The sequence below is a fragment of the Mobula hypostoma genome, chromosome 12 (genome assembly GCF_963921235.1).
Source record: "Mobula hypostoma chromosome 12, sMobHyp1.1, whole genome shotgun sequence".
Taxonomy (NCBI): domain Eukaryota; kingdom Metazoa; phylum Chordata; class Chondrichthyes; order Myliobatiformes; family Myliobatidae; genus Mobula; species Mobula hypostoma.
In genome coordinates this window covers 9,526,284-9,542,804 of record NC_086108.1, presented here as the reverse complement: position 1 = coordinate 9,542,804, position 16,521 = coordinate 9,526,284, and the positions used below count along the sequence as shown (strand labels likewise).

General features: G+C 40.8%; 1 protein-coding gene across 1 annotated transcript in view; it reads left to right on the top strand.

The window, feature by feature from the left end:
- Positions 1-16,521, top strand: part of LOC134354610 (protein Smaug homolog 1-like) — a 130,074-nt gene that overhangs the window by 65,449 nt on the left and 48,104 nt on the right. Inside the window, exon 4 of the mRNA XM_063063617.1 lies at positions 9,999-10,265. Within this exon, the coding sequence (XP_062919687.1) occupies positions 9,999-10,265 (267 nt within the window). The remainder of the gene's footprint in view (positions 1-9,998; positions 10,266-16,521) is intronic.

Below are 16,521 nucleotides of genomic sequence, written 5' to 3'. Positions count from 1 at the left end.
CCTGAAGGTAACAGACAAGCATTTCTGAGCATGGTAATCTCATCTGGAGATGTTAATGTCCAACTCAAATATAACCAATTTTAATGATTCTTCTGACCAGCTGTTCCTGATGCAAGAGACTTTGTCATGTCCATCTGTTTTCACTAACTGCGTTTTTGTAAAAATGTGATTTTGCTATGTATCTACATTTGTAAAAGTTAGTGATGTCTTTCCAAACTTTTGTTTGCAACTTTCAAATAAAATGTCTGGGCCTTTAAAATTGTTTAATATACCATGGTCTCAGGTAAGACCATGTTAGTTAGATATTATTGCTAGCAAATACTTCCTTTTGGAGGCAATCGGTTGATTATAAAAATGAAAATGTCGAACACGAGATTCTGCATTTGTTGGAAATCTAGAGCAACATTCACAAAATGCTGGAGGAATTCAGCAGGTTAAGGCAGCATCTATGGAAAGGAATAAACAGTCACTGTTTCAGGCTGCAACCCTTCATCAGGACAGGGAAAAAAGGGAAAAGAAGGCAGATCTTTCTTTTTGGTCCCGTTGAAGGGTTTCAGCCTGAAACTTCGGCTTATTCCTTTCTATGGATGCTGCTCGGCCTGCTGAGTTCCTCCAGAGTTTTGCAAATGAAAGCTCAAAATGCATTTATTATGAAAGTATATATGCAGTATTCAACTCGTAAGATTCATCTTCTCCAGGCAGCCACAAAACAAATAAAACCATGTGTACCTCAAAAAAAAACAAACCTGTCAGCAAATGCAATTACATAGCTAAATTTCAATCCTTGCAAAGCACAGGAAAGCTCTACTTGTTGGTTTTTATTATGGAGCATTTACATTTCTACTGGTTGGGAAATTGTTCAGCTGCTGTTTTCAAGTAGTGTGGCTATTTTTGGCTAGGAGTGAAGACATTTACTGTTAAATTGGGGGTAGTCAGGAATTCAGTGGAGGCACGCAGTACTGAAATAGCAGATCCACTGAAAAGCTGCAGTCACGCCCTTTTTGCCCAACTCCAATCTTTAAAATAATTTGTCGAAGTACAGTTGCAAGAAAAAGTTTGTGAACCCTTTGCAATTACCTAGTTTTCTGAATTAATTATTCATAAAATGTAGTCTGATCTTGATCTAAATCTCAGTAATAGACAAACACAATCTGTTCATCGCTATATACAACCCCAAGAACATAAGATAATAAGATAAAGATAAAGAGATCATTGGTTGTCTTAAACATATTAATGATGGGGCAAGTGATTGTAGTTATACCCTTTTGTTCAAGAGCTTGATGGTTGAGGGGTAGTAACTGTTCCTGAACCTATTGGTGCGAGTCCTGAAGCCCCTGTATCTTCTACCTCATGGCAACAGTGAGAAGAGAGCATGAGTGATGGTGATATCTGATGATGGATGCTACTTTCCTGCCACAGCATTTATGTAGATGTGCTCAGTGGTTGGGAAGGCTTTACCCATGATGGGCTGTATCACTTTCTTTTATACAATTTTCCATTCAAGTTCATTGGTGTTTCAGCCACTCAATATACACTCCACTACACATCTTTGGAAATTTGTCAACGTTTTAGAAAGCAAAGTGAGCACTTTACCTCTTTTAAGTCACAGCATAACCTCCTTTAAAGTCTGAAAACTTGTGCTAGAAAACTACCTTGACATGGTGAGGTTTTAATTTGAACGTTTATTAACTGGAAAAAGTATAGGTTGAATACTTGAAGAGTTTCATTTCTGTAGAAAATGATTTCCTGATTCTATCTTGGTATTAAACATTGTGGGATTTTATTACAGTCAATTTTAAATATGTACAGAAAACTGATAATTTACATTTCAGTGATTGCAAACAGAGCACCCCAAATCAAATACTTCAAAGTAAAAACTTAGGGTGCCACCATTGCTATTGTAGTCAGCATCAGAATCAGGTGTAATATCACCAGCATATATCATGAAATTTGTTGACTTTGAGGCAGCAGCATATTGCAATACATGAAAAATATAGAAATTAAAGTGTATATGTCTATTCAATAGTTAAATTAAAATAGTGCAAAAAGAAAGTAGTGAGGTAGTGTTCAATGTTCATTCAGAAATCGGATAGCAGAGGGGAAGAGGCTGTTTGTGAAGCGCTGACGGTGTGCCTGCAGGCTTCTGTACTTCCCTGATGGCAACAGTGAGAAGAGGGCATGACCTGGATGGTGGGGGTGCTTAATGATGGATGCCGCCATCCTAAGGCACTGCTTCTTGAAGATGTCCTGGATACTGCGGAGGCTAGTACCCAGGATGAAGCTGACTAATTTTACAATTTTCCACAACTTACTTTGATCGTGTGCAGTATCTTAACTGTTAAATTCAAGCTTGCATACGTAGCTTGTGAAGGCATTCGTACCACACTCTCACCACCCTCTGAGTGAAGTCTCTAGTTCCCCCGCATGTTCCCTTTAAACTTTTCACCTTTCATCCTTAACCCTTGACCTCTGGTTGTGGTCCCACCCAAGCTCAGTGGAAAAAGCCTCCGCCAACTCCCCCTCCCCCCTTACCAGATGGTGATGCAGTGTATCAGAATGCTCTCCACGGTACATCTGTAGAAATTTGAGCGTTTTTGTTGACAAACCAAATCTCCTCTATTTCCTAATGAAATATAGCCACTGATTTGTTGCCTGTATAGTTGCATCAATATGTTGCAACCAGGTTAGGTCCTCAGAGATATTGATACCCAGGAACTTGAAATTGATCACTCCCTCCACTTCTGATCCCTCGATAAAAATTAGGTCTTACTTTCTTGGCTGAATGCAAGACCTAAGATGTTATGTAATACCTTTTTTTAAACATCTAGTTTTCCTGCAGTGACCAGACAAGCTCTTCTTTTTTTATTGCCAATGCCAATATTTGCTATGGTTTATTTTTCTGTATTCCTGCACAAATGTTCAGTCTTGAAAAGAAATTGGAAAAGATTAACATTGGGACAGAACAAGATGACATCTGGGCAGTATTAGTTTCTCTTGATGGAAGCCCATTCGTTTCTGCTACATGTCATCATTAGTCCTGTCCTCTTCTACAAATTGCAGATGTGGTATCTCTTGCCAACAGACTAACAGCATTACACACACACGCACGCGCGCACACACTCACTTTGCTCAAAAAAAACGTTTTTCGAGGAAGTTACCAGGAAATAGATGATGTAGTGATGTTGTCTACATGGTATTTAGCAAGGCATTTGTTTGTCATCTATATGGATGATCCAGATGATAATGTGGTTAACTGAATCAGCAAGTTTGCTGATGACACTAAGATTGGTGGTGTAGTGGATGGTAAGGAAGGTCGTCATGGCTTGCAGCAGGATCTGGACCAGCTGGAAAAATGGGCTGAAGTATAGCAGATAGAATTTAATGCAGACAAGTGCGAGGTGTAGGTCTTACTCAGTGAATGCTAAGGCACAGAGGAGTGTGATAGAACAAAGGGATCAGGGAATACAGGTCCACAATTCATTGAAAGTGGCATCACAGGGAGATAGGGTCATAAAGAAAGCTTTTGGCACATTGGCCTTCATAATCAAAGTATTTTGTACAAGGGATGAGATGTTATGTTGAAGTTTTATGAGACATTGGTGAGGTCTAATCTGGAGAATTGTGTGCTGTTTTGTTTATCTACCTACAGGAAAGATATAAATAAGATTGAAAGAGTTTAGAGAAAATTTACAAGGATGTTGCCAGGTCTGGAAGACTTGAGTTATAAGGGAAGATTGAATAGGTTAGGACGTTTTTCCTTGGAATGTAGAAAATTGAGAGAATATTTCAGAAAGATATTTGAGAGTGTGGTACAAGTGTCTTCATGAGCTATGTACGCAAGCTTGAGTTTAATATTTAAGGAAAGTTTGGATGGGTACATGGATGGTAGGTATGGAGGGCTATGTCCCAGTGCAGGTCAATGGGAATAGTCAGTTTAAAATGGTTCGGCACTGACTGGATGGGCCGAAAGGCCTTTTTCTGTGCTGTACTTTTCTTTGACTCTATCTATAACATAATAACCATAACAGAATCAATGAAAAACAGCACAACTAGGGTGTTCAACAAGAGTGTAGAAGATAACAAACTGCAAATACAAAAGAAAGAAATAATAAATAAGCAATTAATATCGAGATCATGAGATGAAGAGTCCTTGAAAGTGAGACCATAGGTTGTGGGAACATTTCAATGATGGGAAATGTGAAATTGAGTGAAGTTATCCTTTTTGGTTCAAGAGCCTGATGGTTGAGAGATAGTAACTGATCTTGAGCCTGGTGCTGAGAGTCTTGAGGCTCTTACACCTCTTCCTGATGGCAGGAGCAAGAAGACAGCAGGAACTCAGTCCCTGAACCAGTCCGTTGTCAGGCATAGCCAGCAGCTTATTCTGGAAGATGTTTGGCCCAGTGCACCATTCGAAACATGGCACAAGGTGGACTGTGCTAAACTTCTGCCTTCCAAGTAGGAAACCTCCAGACACAACCTGCTGCAGATACTGGAATTCTGGGATAAAAGCAAAATGCTAGAAATACCCTGGTTTTGTGGTAGCTGTGTGAAGCAAAAGCGTGAACGTTTCATCTTGAGTTTTTGGGCCGTCCAGCACATTAATCAACTGAGAATATTACAAGGTGAATCTTATTCATCATCTGCTTTGGTGTCAGTGTTTCATAGCAGTTGTATATGATGGCAAAGCCAAGGTACCATGTGCAAATCATCTTGTGATCATAACTTCAATCCAGGATCCAATTGCATAAGGAGGTTTTGAGGCAAAATACAATCTCGGGGTTGTATGGTGACAGACGCAATCGGCAATCGCCTCTGATCTGGGCCGACATTTACGTGCCGGGCAGCACCTAATTAAATAGCTTGTTTATTTCGGCTTTTTTCTTAAAGATGTACTGGGTGTGTTCTGGCTACTGCTGCACCGCTGCATTCTTCACGGCAGTGTATCGGTCCACGGCCCGGAGGTTGGGGACCACTGTTCTAGTTGAATTTGGAGTGAGAATAGCTCTGAAATAATACACCCACAGTCTCTGGAGCACTGTGTGGTTTGTGCCTCCCAGCAGCGTGGCTAATAGTTGTTCAATGTGAAATTACACTCAGTGGCCACTTTATTAGGTACATCTGCTTGTTAAAGCAAATATCTGATCAGCTGTTTGTGTGGCAACAGTTCAATGAATAAAAGCATACAGACTTGGTCAAGAGGATCTGTTGTTCAGACCAAACAGGAGAATGGGGAAGGAATGTGATCTAAGTGACTTAGACCATGGAATGATTGTTGGTGCCAGATGGGGTCATTTGAGTATCTCTAAACTGACCTCCTGGGATTTTCATACACAACAGTCTCTAGAGCAGGAGTTCCCAACTTTTTTTTTTAGGCCATGGAGCTTTATCAGTAACCGAGCAGTCTGTGGATTCCAGATTAGCATCCCCTGGTCTAGAGTTTACAGAGAATGGTGTGAAACTCTTTAAATACGGGAGGGGGGGGGGAAATCCAGTGAGTGGCAGCTCTTTGGCCAAAAGTATGAGAGAGATCAGAGGAGAATGGCCAGACTGATTCAAGCTGACAGGAAGGCGACAGTAACTCTAATAACCACGGGTCATGTGTGGTTATGCGTGGTGTGCAGAGGAGCATCTCTGAACATGCAACACATTGGATCTCGAAGTGGCTACAGCAGCAGAAGATCACGAACATACACTCAGTGACCACTTTATTACATATAAAGTCACCTCTACTGAGTTATCAATCCAAATCCATAGCTCACTGAAAGTGACCACACAAATAGATCAAGATTTTTTTATTAATAAAAGGAACAGGGCACGATTGCCTTCTTTGGCAGTAAGAGGAGTAATGTTGCATCTGTATGAAAGTTTGCTCAGGCCACACTGGGAGTAACGTGTGCAGTTCGGGACACCCCATTACAGGAAGGATGTGGAAACTTTGGGAAGTTTGCAGAAAAGGTTTACCAGGAAATAACCTAGATTGGAGTGCATGAGCTACAGCGAGAAATTAGATAAACTTGGGTTGTTTTCTCTGGCATGTAAGAGGTTGCGTGGTGACCTAATATAATTCTATAAACTTGGGAAGCATGGGTGGAGTGTACTGTGTTTTCAAGGGTAAGAATGTTAAGTGCTAGATTCCAAGTCAGAGTTTTTAAAAGTCAAAAAGTCAAGTTTCTTCTTCATTACATTAATTGTTTCTTCGACTTTCCCCATCTTAAGCTCACTTTGTTGCGCGGATTTTTGAAGACCAGATATAGCCGACTGATGTTCCGCAATACATGTTTGCATCTTATCAATTAAATCGGCAATTTTCTGGAACTTAGTTGAGATTTCCATATGAATCAGGTCTTTAACAGAGCCCATAATTTCTGTACGAATCATCTCCCTAACAGAGGTTGAAATTTCCCTCTGAATTAACTCCGATATAGCTTCCAAAGTCACCGGTGATTCAGTCGGAGGGAGATCCGTAGCTTTCGGTTTAACCGGAGGTTTACCATCCTTGCCGTCTTTCCCGTTCTTAGACATAGCCGATCTCAGTATCATCCAATTGTCAGAGAATTCAGTTTAATTCAAAATATTGTAAAAATTGATGCCTTAATAGTTAATTAAAGTATAGCTGACCATAGAGAGAAAAAACTCAGAGGTAATGGAGCGAGTCAAGAACGCGACTTCACTCCATGAGCGCTACCGGAAGTCTACCGGAAGTGGAAACTTTGGGAAGTTTGCAGAAAAGGTTTACCAGGAAATAACCTAGATTGGAGTGCATGAGCTACAGCGAGAAATTAGATAAACTTGGGTTGTTTTCTCTGGCATGTAAGAGGTTGCGTGGTGACCTAATATAATTCTATAAACTTGGGAAGCATGGGTGGAGTGTACTGTGTTTTCAAGGGTAAGAATGTTAAGTGCTTGGGTAAGTTTAGAGGAGATGTGTGGGGCAAGTTTAATTTACCACAGAAGTAGATGCCTGAAACAAGCTGCTAAGGGTAACAGTTGAAGCTGAAGCAATAGGGGCAATTCATTAGGCTGTTAGACACGTGAATATGGAGGGCCATGCAGCCTAGGCTGTTAGACACGTGAATATGGAGGGCCATGCAGCCTAGGCTGTTAGACACGTGAATGTGGAGGGCCATGCAGCCGAGGCTGTTAGACACGTGAATATGGAGGGCCATGCAGCCTGGGTTGTTAGACACATGAATATGGAGGGCCATGCAGCCTGGGTTGTTAGACACATGAATATGGAGGGCCATGCAGCCTAGGCTGTTAGACACGTGAATATGGAGGGCCATGCAGCCTGGGTTGTTAGACACATGAATATGGAGGGCCATGCAGCCTGGGTTGTTAGACACATGAATGTGGAGGGCCATGCAGCCTAGGCTGTTAGACACATGAATATGGAGGGCCATGCAGCCTACCTGCCATCAAGGACGTACAGCCTGTAACTGTAATATCATGAAGGATCCAACTCACCCTGGTCAGGGGCTGTTTGTCCCACTCCCAGCGGGGAGGAGGCTATGTAGCAACCAGCACCAGGCTCAAAAACAGTTGCATTCCCAAAGTAGTAAGGCTGATTAACACCTCCACTCACTAACTCACCCCTCCACATCCCCAACCACCACAGCTTCATAATTTCCTGTCAAGTCACCTTATGTACAGACACTCCTGTACCTAGCATCACTTTATGGACAAGCAGTCAGTCTATATATGGAAGCTATCTTATTTATGTTTTCTTATTATTGTATTCTTTGTCTTTTTGTGGTTTTTTTGGTGCTGTATTGGATCAGATCAGGAATAACAATTATTTTGTTCTCCTTTGCACTTGTCTACTGGAAATGACATTTAACAATCTTGAAATTTGATATGAATCATGTACAGCCCAACCTAGTTTAATTCAGCATAGTATTTGGTGTGGACATCATGGGTTTGATGGGTACTGCTTGTGTCTTCCACAGTGAAAACTGACACACAATACTTATTTAGTTGATCTGCCATTTTTGTCCCCTGATGCCACCTCTCAAGTGTCATTTTCCACCAGTCCAATATTCACTCTCTTTTACTCTTTATATACCTGGAAAAACATTTGGTATCCTCTTTCATATTATTGGCTAGCTTACCTTCATATTTCATCTTTTCTCCCCTTATAGCTTTTTTTTATTGCTTTCATTTGGTTTTTAAAATCTTCCCAATCCCTTAATGGCCCACTCATTTTTATATCAAAGGTATGGTACAATGAAGAGCTCTTGCTCATAATCAGTTATTCATTAATCTTTGCACCTTTCTTTTCTAAAGAGTTTGTAGACTCTGCCACATAAAATGCAGAAAATAATCTAGCACTGGATTAAAAACATCCATTGAAATATCCAGCTGGAAGTGTTGGAAGAAAGGAGTGAGTTTTATGAAACTGAGGTAATGGTGGGTGTTCTTTGCAAGCGAACATTGTCAATTTGCCCTCTCTGGAATGTTTGTAGTCTTGGGGATGATATTTCTACATGACTTAAATCATGAAATCAAAATTTGCATAATTTTGTAAAGTTTTCATAATTTGAGTATCTTTCAAATCTCAGCCAATTTCTTGGCAACTTCTCAGTTTTCATTTCACTCTGCACAAGTTTCAAAGTGCATTTATTATCAAAGAATGTATAAATTATACAACCTTGAGATTTGTTTGCTTACAGGCAGCAAGGAACCCAAAAGAGCCCAATTTAAAAAAATAAAGACCAACCCCCTCAGAGGAAGAGTGGAGAAACATAGAAATTATGTAAACTATAGAACTGAGCAGCAACAACAACAGCATTCTGAACCAAATTGAATCCTTGGATCCAAATCCCCGGAGCAGTCGATGTAGGTCCAAACCCTCGGTATTCAGTTCATCATAGAATCAGGGCAAATTGCCACAAAATTTGCAGACACGAAGAACAGCAGCTCGAATAGAGATTGCTTGACTGAGGCAGGATGTTTGAAGAACATTGTACAGATGATTGTGGGGTAGGAATATATATAATTCTTAGCACGAACTTATCTCCTAACAGGAGCTAGATACTTCTACCTATAGATGGGAGGAGCAGAGGCCCTATACTGTTCATTTCCCAGTTGAAGTAGCTCATATAGAGTGTTTCAGCCTTTCAATTTTCTCCCTGTATATAACTATGCACAACCATGGTGTACCACAGCCAGGTATGGAAACACCAATATTTTTGAACAGAAAGCTCTGCAAGAGATAGTGGATTCGTCCCAGCTCCGTAAAGCCCTCCCAACCATTGAGCACATCTACATGAAAAGCTGTCATAGGAAAACAGCATCCATCTTCAAAGATCGTCACCACCCATATGTTTAATTGCATAAAACTGTGCTGACGGAACTAAGCCAAAGATGTTTTGTTGATGATTTTCATTTGTACTCAGTGTCCGAGGCTTAAGTGTCCCAACAATAATCAGCCAGCATTAATGGATTCCAGTTGCCCTGATACAGTTTCACAAGGACATTGTAGTAATGGTGAGACCTTTCCCCGTGCTTGTCACTGACGGTGCCAAGATTTGTAGGGGGAAAGTCTAAATGGGAATGCAGAAAATGAATCTTTAGTGACATGTTACACTTCATGGTTTTGTATGCTTGAAGCCTGTTGTCAGTCTGTTTGGTGCTCTGTAGTTGCCAAAAAATTTTTCAGCAGCATCCTTGAATGCCTTCCATGTGATTTTCTCCAGTCTCATTAGAACTTCTTTGATTTGCTTGTCATCAATGACCTGTTTGATTTGTGGATCAACAAAAATGCCTTCCTTAATCTTGGTATCAGTTACTCTGAATTGAATTATGAATTGAAATAACAAATATTGGCAATTTTTTAAAAATGGTGTGTGATAGGGAAATCCATAAGATACACTCAAAAGTATTCAAGAAGCAAAATCTTTCTTGTCCAGTGATAGCTAAACCATCTTTTCCACTTTTCTCATTCCATAAGGGGATAGGTTTCTTCACTTATAAATTAATATATTATTTTTAAATTTCAGTTCTCCAAGGCCAAACTCAAACCAACCACAGCCCTCTGAAGCGCTCAGTTTCTCTCACACCACCGATCAATATGACAAACCAGTCGGTGGTCAGCGAATGGATGTCTCCAGATGACCTGCGCACCCGAGCAGTCTACGCCCCATCGGACCACGCGCCGCTCTCCCCACAGAGCAGCATTGCCTCCTCTGGAAGTGGTGGCAGTGAGCAGACAGAGGAGCAGGGGTCAAGTCGCAACACATTTCAGGAGGAGGGGAGCGGAATGAAAGGTAAGATGGAATAGAGTAAAATCTGCATTAGAAAGTTGGCTGCCACATCAGGTAGATGACTTTTCCATCCAGGCTTGTGGGTGTTATCATGAAGTATCATCCAGAGTTAAAACTAGTTTAAAATCTGACAGTTAGAGCTTATTTCTACTTGTTACCTTTTTTTTTGGGCACCGGTAGAGAACGTGCTATGGCCACATAAAGGGAATAATTACAAGAGGTATTATTTAAATTTGATATAAAGTCACACGCAAAATGCTGGAGGAACTCAGCAGGTCAGGCAGCATCTATGGAAAACAATAAACAGTCGACATTTCGGGTCCAGGCCCATCTTCAGGACTGAGAAGGAATGGGGAAGATGCCAGAATTAAAAGGTGGGGGGAGGGGAAGGAGGATATCTGGAAGGTGATGGGTGAAGCTAGGTGGGTGGGAAAGAAAGAAAGAATCTGATAGGAGAGGAGGTGGGGCAATAGGAGAAGCGAAAGGAGCAGGGGACTCAGGGAAGAAATAGGCAGGTGAGAAGTGTGGGATGGGGGGGTGGGGGAAAGGAGAAATTTGCTTACCAGAAGGAGATATCAATATTCATGCCAACAGGTTGGAGGCTACCCAGAAGGTTTTGCTCCTACACCCTGCCACCTTGAGAGTGACCTCGTTGTGGCACATGGACCGCAGTTCCTGTCAGAACGGGAATGGGAATCAGAGTTAAAATAATTGGCCACCAGCAAGTCCAGCTTGTGATAGAAGTTGTTGAGGTGAAATGAAATCAAAGTAGAGTTTATTGTCATATGCATAAGTACATGTGTGGGAAAACTTAGTTTTAAATTTTAACATGCAGCAGCATCACAGGTACATAGTGCCATTATCACAAGAAAACCAAACTAGACATTGTACATATCTTTTACAAGAAACAATACAATTGGAACAAAAAACGAAGTCCATTTGAGTGCAAAATGGTCATAGTGTCACTGAACTGTAACGAGTAGAGTTGTGGCAGTTGTTCAAGAACCAAGTGGTTGAAAGGAAGTAGCTGTTTTCCAAATCTTGTGGTATTGGACTTCAGGCTTCGGTTCCTCCTGCCTGGTGGTATTTGCAAGAAGATGGTGGGTAGTTTTGGATGTTCGAAGTAACTCAGCAGTTCAGGCAGCATCTGTGGAAAAGAGCTAACAGTTGACATTTTGGGCCAAGACCTAGAAGGGACCTACTGAGTTCCACCAGCCTTCTGTGTGTTGCTTTGGATTTGCGGCATCTGCAGACTTTCTCAAATTTTGGATGTTGCTGTCTTAAGGCAGCACCTCCTGTAGATAGTATCAATGATGGGGAGGGACATGCCTGTGATGTATTGTGCTGTGTCCACTACTGTCGTCAGCTTTGTGCATTCGTGTGCATTTGAACTGCCATATCAGACTATGGTAATCAGGGTATTTTCAACAGTACATCTCAGAAATGTGTTAGTGTTTGGTAACAAGGCATACCTCAATATATAAAAGTGAAGCTACTGGCATACCTTCCTTGTGATTGCATTTCTGTGTTGGGCGCAGGACAGGTCCTTTGATATGTTAGCAGCTTGGAATTAAAGCTGCCGATTCTCTCCACCACCATCCCCCACAGTAGACTGGTACACGTTCACCCTCCTGCCAGAGCTTTATGGAGGATTTCATTTGATCTTACAAGGGCACAATTGCCAAGAATTTACACAAATTGTTATTTGCATGATGAAAATGCACTCAGTTTTTCCATTGTCACTCTCCGAACCAAAGCATGGGCTTTCATGTATGTGTGGTTTATTGTGGAAGTTTGAGCTACTTGCTCTAATTCAAATGCTAACTTGTTTGTTTCTTGTTTTATTTGAACCCCAACAACAACATTGTCTATACAAAGCTTTGAGGTCTGAATTTTTAGTGGTGTACCAAAATATCTGGGCTTTGCAGAACTACAGTAAATATCTTCAATATATATGTCAAAATGCAAAAGATTTTAAAAACAGGCACTTTCAAATGTAGTGTTGAAGCTGGTTTCATTGTTCAGTCAGCTTGTTAATATCACAGCTGTTGGCTGCCTGGAATGTCCTGGAACTAATATCTGACAGCTGCAGGAGTTAGAAATTAAGGTTCTTTCTGTGGAGATGACAAGATCTTTGTGGAGAGCTTTTGCTTTTCCCAAAGTCAGGACAAGTCCCATTTATCTGCAAATTCAGGACCTTATTGAGAGCATCTCATGAACAACCTTACACATTGAACAGTGGTGTAGCCCTTTGAATGCACCTTTCCATCAAAGATGGACGAAATTGAACATGGGACTCTGGTATTGTAAAGTGATGTGGTAACCATTACGCTACCATACCACCCAATTTTGTGGATGAGGAAACCAAAAGGAGAGATAAGATCGGAAAGGGAGCAGTCATCGTCATCATTATGTGCCGTGTCAAAGGGAGCAATAGAGAGATTAATAAGAAAATACTCCAGTGAACTAAATGCACCTTCTCAAGATCAAAATGCACATTGTAGAAAGAAGAAAAAGAAAGAAGGATAACACAAGTGCTATGGAAATGAATTGGAATAAATGAGACCTGATTTCCCAATTAGCAAATTCAGAGATACAAGAAACCAGAAGAAAAAAAAGAGGGTAAGAAAAAGAAAAACAAGAAGTTGAAAAAGAGAAAAGCGATGGAAAAATCACGAGCATGAAAGAGAAAGGTGTGAAAGAGGGAAGGAACGTGAGAAAGAAAAACAGCTGGAATGAGAACTTGAGCGGAATTGAGACCATGAGCGGAATCATGAGAGAACCAAGGATAAGGAAAGGGAACACAAATGTGAAAGTGATCGAGATAGAGAGAAAGAATCCAGGACGGTGAGACAAGCAAGGATTAAAGTAGGTCTTGAGAGAAAAGGAGAAGAAAGATGTCCAGAGCTGTCAGAACCACTTCCTGCAGTCTTGGAGTCAACACCAACAACCATCAAGGAGGAGACTCTAGAGTCTGAGATTGTTTCGCAGCCACAAGTCTCATCTGCCAAACAGAGTGACCACCCTTGTCAGGAAAGGCCTTGTCCCACAAGAGTAAGAAATCCTTCACAGTGATTAAATCTTTAGGCCTGAATGGTGCAATTTAAAATTTACCAAATTGTGGATGTCGATATGTATATTTATATATAAAATATTATGTTGAGATTCATTCTATATTGAGATGAAGTAATAGCTAAGCATAGAAGTGTGTGTATTTAATATTTCAGTCATGTAAATTTCATGTATAGTTAAGCATTCACTGGTTATGTAATTCAATATGGTTATATCTACAAAGTATGTGAATGTCATGCATCATTGCACAGCCATGTCATGGGCACATGCCTTGCTTAAACCCTAAAAACAAAATGTACAAATTCTCTCATCTCTCCTTGTTTTTCTTCCAATTAGTTTTGTTTTGGAGTTGCGAAATGTAACCCACTCTATCTATGAAGCTGCTTTGAATGAATCATGCGCTAGTCCTCCTGGGTCCCTCTGTTCCATTACATTGTCTGGTGACCTTCTATTCATGGTATGAGTCCTATTCTGGTTTGACTATCCAAAGTGCATCACCTTACACATAACTGTTTTGAAATTCATTTTTCGCTCTGCTCTCTTCCCTAACTGATCAATGTCCCTTCACTGTCACTTTTCTTAATTTCTTGTCATCTGCTAGTCTTGTACATTCTCGTCCAAGTCATTTATATAAGCAACAAATAACAAGCGTCCCAACACCGATCCCTGTGCCACACCATTAGTCATCGGCCTCTATTCGGAAAAACAACTTCTGTCTACCACCCTCTGGTCCCTACCTCCGAGCAAATTTTGAATCTACATAACTAGCTCTCCCTCAATTCTATACGATCTAACCTTCCAGGCACTTTGCTAAATGTCTTACCAAAGTCTAAGTAGACAACATACACTCTCCTTCCTTTCTCTACCTTTTTGGTCACCTCTTCAAAAACAAAGAATCATTAAGGACGACTTTCCACGCACAAAGCTGTGCTGGCTTCTCCTAATCAGTCTCTGTGTAACCAAATGCTGGTAGATCATGCCCCTCAGAACTCCCTCCAGCAACTTTCCCACTGCTGATGTCAAGCTGACTTGGCTTGTCTTGTCCCCTAGCTTGTCCCTCCTATCAGAACAAAGTTCGTCACCTTTCAGTCTTTGGGAACCTTATTTGAGATACAGTGCCACAACAGACCCTTTCTGCCTTCGAACCATGCTGCCCAGCAATCCCCTGATTTAATCAGAACCTAATTACAGGACTGTTTACAATGACCAATTAACCTACCAACTGGCACATCTTTGGACTGTGGGAGGAAACGGGCATACCCGGAGGAAACCCACACGGTCATGGTGAGAATGTGCAAACTCCTTACAGGCAGCGGTGTACTGTAAAGTGTTGTTCTAACCACTTCGCTGCTGTGCCTCCCTATAGTAATAATAATCAGAATTTATGTAATTTGCCTGTTTAGAACGCAGTATTTACAAACATTGCAAAGTTATTATTCATTTTCTTTTTTTTTCACCTTCCTATTTCACTGTAGCCCTTTTTGCTTTAATGCTCTGGCCTCTGTTTTAAGGACTGGGAAGAATATTTTGCAATCATTATTTAAGGCAGCTTTTATTCTCTTTCCGTGCACCCAAATAAGTGAATACCACTGCTTACTCAATCCCATTCCACATCCCATTCTTACTATGGATTCTGCCCAAGTGTTGGGAATGTAGCAGGTAACATGGAAGGATTCCCTCCAATATTTGTAACACTTTCCTAATAAACTGTTCCCAGTTAAATTTTACATATACAGTTCAGTTTATGAAAAAGGATCTTGTGCTTTTCCGGCATATATGACGAATAAGCTCTTCTCGGGCTTCCAACCAGGTACAGGTATCGATTTTAACTGACAAACTCTGCCATCTTCATCAAGGATTATATCCCCATGGTCCATTCCTTCTGATTGATTCCTCCTCGTTAGGTTTCCTGGTTTTTCCATCGGCCCTCATCCAACCCACATCAAGGAGTACAGTGTATCAGTTTGTGTTACCAGGCGAAATCATTGCATTCGCAATAGCCATAGGATTAACTTCGGCACAAAACTACTGTGCCACACCAGTGGTTTTTGGGACTGCCTGATGAAGGAAGCCATTGAAATAAAATTAGAGAAAAAGAATGTTAACAAAGATGAAGGTCTCACTCTTAGTAAGAACTGGAATTCGATTGTAAACAAGGTGGAACCGTGGATCCGGTTGGATTAGGTCTAACCAATCAGGTGGGACGAATGACAGAGGTATAAACACCACCGGACTAGACATGCCCAGGCAACATCCCTGATGAAGGTGGCAAAGTTTGTCATCAAAACATCAGTTAAAATTAATATTTGTACCTGGCTGGAAGCCCGAGAAGAGTTTATTGGTTCTGTTTATATTTCTACGTCATTGTTCATTTGTCTGGCATTTGAATGTGTATGTATAAATGTGTGTGTGCACGCGTATGTATATATAAATGTAAATACAGTGCATTCTGGTTAATTGGGACATATCACAGCCCAATTAAGTGGCTGCCCCTATCAGAATCAGGTGTAATATCACTGGCATATGCTGTGAAATTTGTTGTTTTTGTGACAACAGTACAATGCAATAACAGATAATAGGGATAAAAACTGAATTACAGTAAGTATATCTATTAAATAGTAAAATAAGTAGTGCAAAAATAGAAATAAAAAAGTGGTGAGGTAATGTTCCTGGGTTCAATGTCCATTCAGAAATCAGATGGCAGAGGGGAAGAAGCTGTTTCTGATTTATTGAGTGTGTGTCTTTAGACTCCTGTACCTCCTTCCAATGAGAACAAGGCATGACCTGGATGGTGGGGGTCCTTAATGATGGACACCACCTTTTTGAGGCATTGCTCCTTGAAGATGTCCTGGATACTATGGAGACTCGTGCTCATGACGGAGTTAACTAAGTTTACAACTGTCTAGTTGATTTTAATTCTGTGTGGTAGCCCCCCACCCCCGTGCATGCAGTCTTGTTAGAATGCTCTGTATGGTACATCTGTGAAAATTCACAAGTATCTTTGGAGATATTGAAATATAGCCATTGTCATGCTTTCTTTGTAAATGCATCTTTATGTTGGACCCAGGAACTTGAAATTGCTCACTCTTTCCATTTTTGATTTCTCCGGAGGATTGGTGTGTGTTCCCTTGTCTTACACTTTTTGTAAAGTCCGCAATTAGTTCTTTGGTCTTACTGATATTGAATG